The 9,078-nt window shown below is 40.9% G+C and overlaps 1 protein-coding gene across 1 annotated transcript; it reads right to left on the bottom strand.

The window, feature by feature from the left end:
• Positions 1-5,558: 5,558 nt before the first annotated feature.
• gem (GTP binding protein overexpressed in skeletal muscle) lies at positions 5,559-8,300 on the bottom strand. Its single transcript, XM_030158652.1, has 4 exons — positions 7,504-8,300; positions 7,263-7,339; positions 6,966-7,176; positions 5,559-6,563 (listed from the first exon to the last, which is right to left on the bottom strand). The coding sequence occupies exons 1-4, from the start codon at positions 7,856-7,858 to the stop codon at positions 6,280-6,282; spliced, it is 927 nt and encodes a 308-aa protein (XP_030014512.1). The 5' UTR covers positions 7,859-8,300; the 3' UTR covers positions 5,559-6,279.
• Positions 8,301-9,078: the final 778 nt, after the last annotated feature.

Here is a 9,078-nt window from a genome sequence, read left to right as displayed (position 1 = left end):
TGACTCCACCTGTGCAGTGTACTGAACAACCCGCCCACTGCAGCTCACAAGAGGAAACTGAAAACAGACCTTAAAGACATTTTTTTTCAATCCTTTTTTTTTTTTTTCTTTTTATTACAGCTGGTGAATATGATATACAGTTACAAAAATGTCAGAATAAGATGTTTAATGCCAAAGGTTTTACAGTGAGAGTGTAGGAGTAACATAATAGCCCTTATTCTGTTTGTGCTGTTGTGGGCTATTATCATTAATGCACTTATTTCATGTATTTAAGTTGTTCAAAAATCACTTACTATTATAATCTTATGTTAATAATTGGATATTCATGTCAAGCCATTTATAATCTTATAGAGAACTAGTAAAGTTACAACAACAAAATCTGTGTATTTTGGAAACCAGGGAAAAAAAGTAATATTCACAGATGTCAAACAAGCAATGAAATCAACCAATTAATCAGTAAATGTACAGAGAAATGTACATGCCTGTGGTTCTCCAATATGTGTGGGTGAGAAAGAAAGGTGAAGGTGACATTGAGTCAAGGTAAATGACCTTATTGTAGCACAGCTAATGTCAAATGTCACTGATCTGATACACTATTATGTTAACAATACACAGTTTCATCAAAATAATTTCAGTTTTCTGAGCTTTCTGATCACTGTGTTTGTTTCGCTGTTGACCCTGAACTGTTCTGACTCTCATATGTTTAACTGACAAGTCATTCATCTGTATTTTCACTTTCCATTCACTTTTCACTGACCTAATGATTTAAGTGGCTCAAGGGCAAGAAAATGATGAAAATATTCATTTCAACCCAAGATTAACTAGTGAGTTATAGTAAATGTAAAATGCCACATATATTAGGTGTTACCTGTTTCTTTATTTCCTCACAGATCAATAAGTTGATGACCTTCATCATGTACTTTCAGCAGCTATGGGCTGAACCTGATCTCTCAAAAGGTGAGTTTTCTCCATATTCAAACACCTCTGAGCCATAGCAGAGTTGTGACAGACCAGAGCTTGGTTGTCTGTCAGACACAGTACGCCAACTCCTTCCACCAGGCCCAAAGTCAAGTCAAGATCACAACATTTGTTCAACAAACTCAGACAATCACAAGCACTCGGCACACAATCTGGGAAAACCACCAGATGCTGCCCTGTTAGTGTAATCGTCACATTGTAAAAGTAAATATTCAATACTTAACAATTCCCAAAGTGGTGGAAAGGAGAGCAAGGAGACTTACCTTAGTGGAGAGATCGAGTGGAGTCACTCCTCAGACTTCACTGTGATCAGAACAGCCCCATCCGTGTCTGGTCAAACGTTAACCAAGTGTTAACCAGCAAATGTTTTATTGTATCTAATGATTGTCTAATCACCCAGCCCTCATGTCTGGCTGACCAATGAGGAATCAGCTGACAAGAGACGTGGACATGGAAGGACAGGACAATGATATGCACAGAACTCAAAGACTGATTCAATACAATATCATGGTTCTCTGAGCTTTAAGGATTCACACATTGCGTGATTTACTTTGTGTAACTGTTTATAAAGACAAGCAGGTTAACTCTTGGACTCCCACAAAATTTCTCATGGTTTGACACTTTTAGCCTGTGTATGTGTGATTTATTTACTGAGTAAAAACAAAGGGGTTGAATTAAGATGTACTTTTTTGTCCATTTACACTATTCCTTTGTAAAGCTTTTAATTTCACCTCAGACTTTGACCCATGGACGCACCAGATTTTCCATTAGTTGTAGTGTGTGATAAGGAGCTGTGTCTAAACAATAGATTACACTGACAGTCCATTGCCTCATAAGAATGCAAAGCTGTGGGTAATTCGGATCATTCAGCAGGCCAAGACTTGAAACGTTCAGCTATGAAACAGTAGTCTGATTCCTGTATATTCCAAAAGTTCCCACTTGTAAAACGTATTAAAGGTGTGAATAACTGATGGGTCATTCCATACCAAGCTTGGATTTCTAGAATCTCTCTGTTTAATCAAGACAACAACACATTACATCTGTACAGATCCTTTTACAGGGTGTCTGTTAGATTTAGAACTAATTACGAAATTTTAAGTTACTTTTACAGTTTGACACCAAGTTACATTTCTGACCACAATGCCGGAGGTCCATAAATCCTGATTTCTTTCCATTTTCAGGTCAAAAAATAAAGATGACAGCATTTTTCATCAGGGACTGAGTCCTTGGAATAACCCTCCAGAGAATATCAGGACAGGCTGGTCTGTTTCCTCATCTGAATCTTATTTTAAAATGCACATTCATTCCTCTGATCCTGGTACTGGGCCTCTTTCCTTACATGTTTTATGGTCACTGCAATTATGAAGTGTTGCATTTCTACATTCTCTTTCATGACTCACACTTTATTAACTCTATTTTATAAAGGAGCTTTATAGATACGTACATTTCATTATTATTATTATCTTAGTGAAAATAAATGCATACTACAATGACTACTACAACAAATAATAGTAAAAAATAATAATAGTAAAAACAATAACATAATACTTACACACAGTACATAAAACCGACAGATGTAAAAGTTCATTGATAAAAGTCATACGCTACTGTGCAAAAGTCTTAGGTGAACATTAGGTTTGTTGGTTTAGTAGAGCTGTAATGTCCACACATATGCATTTCTCAGTCCTTGTTTAAGATATAATCTGGATATATGGAAAGTATGTACAGCTGTCATATCAGTCCCTGGACTTTTACTTGTTTTGTCTGTCTTGTGTGTTGTTTCCTGTTTTATTTTGTTAGTTTCCCTCATGTGTCTTGTCTGGTGTCTTTACTTCCTCTTTGTGTTCACCTTTGCCCTGATTACCTGCCTCCTCCCTGATTGTCTCCACCTGTGTCCAATTGTCTTCCCGCCCTCTTGTGTATTTAAACCCTGTGTTTTCCCCTGTTCGTTGCCAGTTTGTTTTCAACCCTTGGTGTGATAACTTACCAGCGTTTTTTGATCCTGCCTGCCTGTTGTGACCTGTTTTGCCTATCGACCACCGACTCTGCCTGTTCCTCGTCTGTCTTTGACCTGGTTTGTCCATCACACCTGAGAATACGCCTGACCCCTGTCTGTTCCTCCGCCTTGGTGCCTTTTCCTGGTTTTGACCCCTGCCTGGACTATTGTCGGGTTCCCCTCGTGTGCTCCCGACCTGGGCCGTAACGTGGTTCACTTAAGATCCGAAGCCGAGACGATTCCCCATCTCAGTCCAGCTGAAGATATGTTCATTACCACTCTGTGTGAACCTGTTACTCTGACTATTTCTAATAAATCCCTTTTAATTGTACTCCTGTCTGAGGGTCTTGCATCTGGGTCCAGTACTCGTACTATCTGTCCTAACAACAGCAGTAAAAACAAAAGTTAAAAAAGGGTGAAAAAGAGCTTCTCTAAACCAAAGAGGTAGTATTCAGTGTGACCTCCCTTTACACTTAACAGGAAAAAGGGAAAATGGGAGATCAGAGCTATCATGGATGTGTTATAGGAGGGAGTTCAGGAGGAGGTTCTGTGTCTCCAGGTTGGGTGTTTGGAGGAGCCTGGAGTCAGAGGAAACGTCATGGTGAAGCAGGTCGTGTGGGACGAGGAGGTGTACATCACTAACCTGAGGTAAGGTGAAGGGGCTGGTTTTGAATTGGATGCATTGCCTGGGGGATCAGGAGATGGAGGTTTTAGAAAACAGGGGTGATATGATTGTGGCAGTGGGCTCAGCAGAGTTCTGCTTCTACTGTGGTTTACTGTGGTACCTGGAGCACAATGACCAATGTATTCTCTATGGTACACCAGACGCTACATGTACTGTGATATCCTCTTGTTACATGTGCACATAAAATAAATAAAAGTGGGTTTTTCCACCTTGGAAAAGGAAAGTTAAAACTAGTGGAAATGTAAATTTCTTGAAAGATTCCTCATTCAGGTAATAAATAATGTTTATTAATCCATTAAGACCCAAACAGCCACTGGCAAATAAAAGCATCTATTCATCTATGATGTTTAATAACGTTAAACTACTAATCCTATGAAAACATGTAAATAATTGGTGTAAAATACAGTTTGTCATCTTTTCATGGTCATCAGATATGACCCATTTGGATGTTCAGAGGCTCTGTTGTGAACATGGAAACACCATCATCTTTTACAACATTGATTCACCACAAAAACCTATAGAGTTGGAACAATGACAGTGAATGGAAACACTTGATTTATGTTCAGTTAATGATAGATTTTACTGTAAAAGTCACTTTTTCTTCAGTTTGGTGTGTTTCTGATATGATAAACTTCAACTTTAATCTGAGTTTTTAGGAACATCTACATGATCAGTGAATTAAATATTGGAAAATTCATGTTTTACATTGAAAAAACACAAAATACAGAGGACAATATTATAATCAATGGTGATAAATTATATAAGAGAGAAAAATTCATTTGGGAACTGTCACAAAAGTAACAATGGGTCTTAACGGGTTAATTTGGTTTTAACAGTTTACATAAATACAGCTTGCAAACCAAATAAGTAAATTTCCGCATTATCTAGTGGAAAAATCAACAACTGGTGAGGTTTACAATACACATCATGGTGAACTTTGTTGGTCCAAAGACCAACATTCAAGAATGAATTTCTAAAGAAAGTGCTTGGAGTAAAACTATGGGATTCTGCATGGCCTTGTGAACCTACTACAAGTTTTCACATTACTCTATAACATGGAGTGGAAAAGCGATCAGGTAAGTTGGGACTGAATGACCTTCATGAAAAAGAATTGGCTAAAATCAGGCTTTACCATATTATTATTAGATTTACACTTTTTATACAACACTAAAGCTGAAGAACACCCAGTGAAGATTATTTTCCCTATATCAGGATGCATATATTCCTTTCCTGGGCAGACAGCAGTGACTTCATATGATGCTTGAAAACAGAGCAGAGATTCATAAGAATCTGCAACTGCAGGCTGAGAGTGAGTCACTGTTTCACAGGACTGGCTTTTAACCAGAACCTGTGACTGCAGTGTTGATGGTTCAGCAGATAAAACTGTTAATGCAGATGGAAGTGCCTCTGTTACGTAAAGCATGACTTCATGTATGCTGCTGCTCTGCCGGCTTTGATCCTGTGTGCAGACTGCCTGATAGATATTCTGGCCAACATGCACCATCTGCCTGACACTTCCTGGACCGAACATACAACACACACGACCTGAGCTCCTCAAAAGTTACTTTGGCAACTCATGTATTTAACCATTTATAATCACATGACAATCACTGGTTTGGGGATCTGAACAGTGGGTGTCTGAACATGATGTTCGGTGTCAAACTGTGACCCAAATCTCTGATCAGTCCCTGAACAGTCACATCACCGTATGCAACCTGCTGACACACACACATACACACAAGACTAATTTTGTCTCTACAAGTTCAGCTCTAATGTCGGCTGACTCATCTTTTATCAGCTCACTTGTGTTGCTGCTCAAAGTGTGTGTCTCTTTTGTGTTGAGCTGTGTCTGTCATTATGTCTCATTAGTAAGTTCTACACAACAGTAAAAAGATGCAGTTTTTGTATTTTTCAAATGACATAATGCCTCTTTATTTCAATGAGCAACACTTAATCAGCATTAAAGAACCAAAATACCATACATACCCAAACTCATATTTATTTACAATAAGTGAAAAAAACACACATTATAAATAAAGTAAAATACTGCTGAATTACAATCATACAAAATTCTGACATTAATCACACATGGTTGTCAGTAGCTTACATCTGGTATCTTCAGTCAACAGATAAATAACATTTGGCAAGGATCAAAGCCAAATGGCAAAAAACACAAAAAAGAAGAGATCTGCAGGGACGATAATGTTAATGTTATTGTAATAAACACAGAAATGAGTCAAACACATCACACCTCATCCTTCTTTCACTCTCCATTATCTTTACCCTGCAGCCATCTGCCACAAAGACATGATGAGCCAGTGTGAGCAGAAACAAAACCTCATGGTCTGACTGTCCAGTCATCATAAACCCAGACAACCTGAGCTCAGTCCACTCAGTTCAGACTGAAACCCAGTATATGGATGACAGTGCAGGAGAGTTATGTACACTGTACCGACTGTGCTGATGGCCCGTCTGACCACAGTGATGACTGGGTTTGAACTTTTAGCCCTTCAGAAGCCGACTTCATCCAGCCTGGGTCCACACAGTTCACTGTCCAGGCTGAAACTCTTCCACCTGGCCACAGTTTAGTGCAGAATCAGGAATGATTGTCTGATGGCTCCTACAGCACAGAGAGATCGTGGCAGGACTTGGACTTCAGCCAAAAGGCCACGCTGGGGTTGTTCTTCGCCACCATCTTATCGAGGAAACGTTTGGCCTTCACAGGAAGACTCTCACGCCTGGAGTTAGAGCTTATGTACCTGCGGCGTTTGTTGGCTTCCTTAGAGTCTCGGCGTAGACGCAGCTGTCGTACAATGCCGTGGAAGGCCTCCCAGACATTGTGCTGCATGGCTGCTGATGTTTCAATAAACTTACAGTCAAACACCGCAGCACAGGCTCTGCCCTCTGAAACAAGAGGAACAACAGAAAACCTTTAATTGTGTTAAGTAAGCAACAGGGGTGGGACAAAATATCAGTGAGGGAGCAAATGTTATCCTTATAGATATTTACATTAAAACATGGTACACACAGACAGATGCGTGTGTGTGTGTGTTGAAGAGGCTCAAAGCTGAGGCTGCAATGTTTTCTACATAGTTTTATCTCAGTTCTGTAAAACAGACACCACAACGTAGTGAATAATACATACAGTAATTCCTGCTTCTTGCCATTGTAAGGATTCATTTTCTTGTTTTCAAGGCATCACAGAATCACTGTATAGTGACACTTTTGTTATCATGGATCATGACACTATTGTACCATATCTGTGACTCCCTGAGTGAACAGACAGCATAAAGAGTGTGCCCTTACCACTGACTGAAACCTCTCTGCGTCGCACCAGATCACACTTGTTTCCCACCAGAATGATGGGTGTGTGGTGAACGGGACGAAACTGGCGCAGGGTTATCCGGAGCTCTGAGGCTCGCAGGAAGGAGGGCCTGTCAGTGATGGAGTACAGCAACAGGTAGGCATCACCTGTCTGCATGTTGCACTGCTGGGAGCTCTGACAGTCAGTGTCAGTCTGTAAAGGAAACACACTCAGTCAGACAGAGGATTAAACAGTGTATTCACTCAAACACAACCTTATCTGACTGTGTTCCATCTCACCTCTGCATCCCAGGTGTCAAGGAGAGTTATAGTTGCAGGTTCTCCATCCACTTCAACTGTTTTTTCACACACCTCATCTGAAATGAAACACTTTTCATAAGTAAAATCAGACTGAACTGATGTGTATTTAACATAATCCAAATCACTTCATGTTCAGAGTAATGGTGTTCAAATGGATTTAGACTTTTCTGCTCATGTTCAAATGTGCCCTAAACTGAAAACACTTCAGTCCATGTCTCACCTCCAAACAGCTCACAGTCGTCGCTGTCCATACTGTCCGCTGCACCCGCGAAGATGCTCGCAAACGCCGTCTTGCCGACCCCACTGGCCCCCAGCAGGACCACCCGGTACGGATTCCCGGGGCCGGTCTGGTCTCCGGCCGAATCAGACGAGATGACCGAGTCTGAGGACGACCAGCTCCCGCGGCTGCTGTCGGACTCCCCGGCGGAGCTGGTGCAGGACTTGGAGCGGGAGATGCAGGCGGGGACCCGGGCCAGGAGTCCGTCCGGGAGCAGGTGGCTGCCCGGGTCACAGATGCTCCAGCGGTGGAGCTCCGACTGGAGGCGGAGGCTGTGGCGGCGCACACTGGACAGCATGGCACCGGTGAGGACAGGAGGATGGACCGGACTAGCAGACAGTGGTGGGATTAACAGGTGAAGGTGATGCTTTCACCTCTGTTTCCGTCCACAAAAAGGATGAAAAACCACTGGACTTGTTCTGGTACAGGCTGGTTGGACAGCCTCTTATTGCATCCACTTCAGATTGTTCTCCTTCACAGAGATGTCATCTGTTTTAGACTACAAACACAGCAGCAGAGTCAGACTCACTTTGTTTTCCTTCCTTTCATTTCTTGTCAAACTGCAGTCACGGGAACTTTTCAGCCTGATACAAACTCTTTCTATAGATCGACTTGAGGCGCAAAGACCCGCATCCAGAACAAACTTGGGTCTGCATTGCACAAACACTAGGCTGGGAAATCCTGCTGCTGCAGTCCGTCTGTGTAATCTCCATGTGAGCGCGTCTCTGAGGCTGGATGGGGTTTCCCTGCACTTTATATGAAGAGGAGGAGGGAGGGCCACTCAAGTGGAGCATGATGTTTACTGAGACGTGATGTGATGGGCTGGGGGTTTAGTCCTTTTATTTGATACCACTGTTCAGATTATTACAAAAAAAATATCATGCGAGGAAATAATGAGGCTTAAAAAATGAAATGTTAAAGTATGATGTGTACCCTACTAGGGCAGGGGAGTCAGAATCATTTTAGTTCAAGGGCCATATACTGCCAAATTTCAGTAAAATAATAACATAGTAACCTTTAAATGATCCAATTTTTTTCTCTTCATTTTAGTGCAAAAAAAGTTAAAGTTTTAACAATATTATGCTTCAGCTTCTCATTTACACTAGTGTATCATAAGTTAGATGGCAGTGGATCTACAAAGGCACAAAACATTTTGTAAAAGGCATAATATTGTTAAAATTCCACATATTTTTCTTAAGAAATTTCAGGTTGTCCTGATTCATATTTTTTGTGAAAGTTTATAAATGTAAACTTTTTTCCACTCTAAAACAAAAAAAGAGAGAGACAAATTTGGAATTGTCATCATTTCTAGGTTATTATGCTATTATTGCACTTGTCAGATCCCTTTGAGATCAAACTGGGCTGTATGTGGCCCTGAACTAAAATGTTTGACCCCATGATTGTTAGTATATTCAGTGTCATTTTTGGAGAACTCATCCTGTGGGCCGGATTGAACCGTGTTTAACCCCCCTGTACTAGGGCCTTACAGCAGACATTTAGAGCTGAAAGCAGAGCTTC

Source organism: Sphaeramia orbicularis, chromosome 16 (genome assembly GCF_902148855.1).
Source record: "Sphaeramia orbicularis chromosome 16, fSphaOr1.1, whole genome shotgun sequence".
In the NCBI taxonomy this organism is placed as follows: Eukaryota; Metazoa; Chordata; class Actinopteri; order Kurtiformes; family Apogonidae; genus Sphaeramia; species Sphaeramia orbicularis.
Note: the sequence above shows the minus strand (reverse complement) of the source record. Positions and strands in the feature narration are given on the sequence as shown.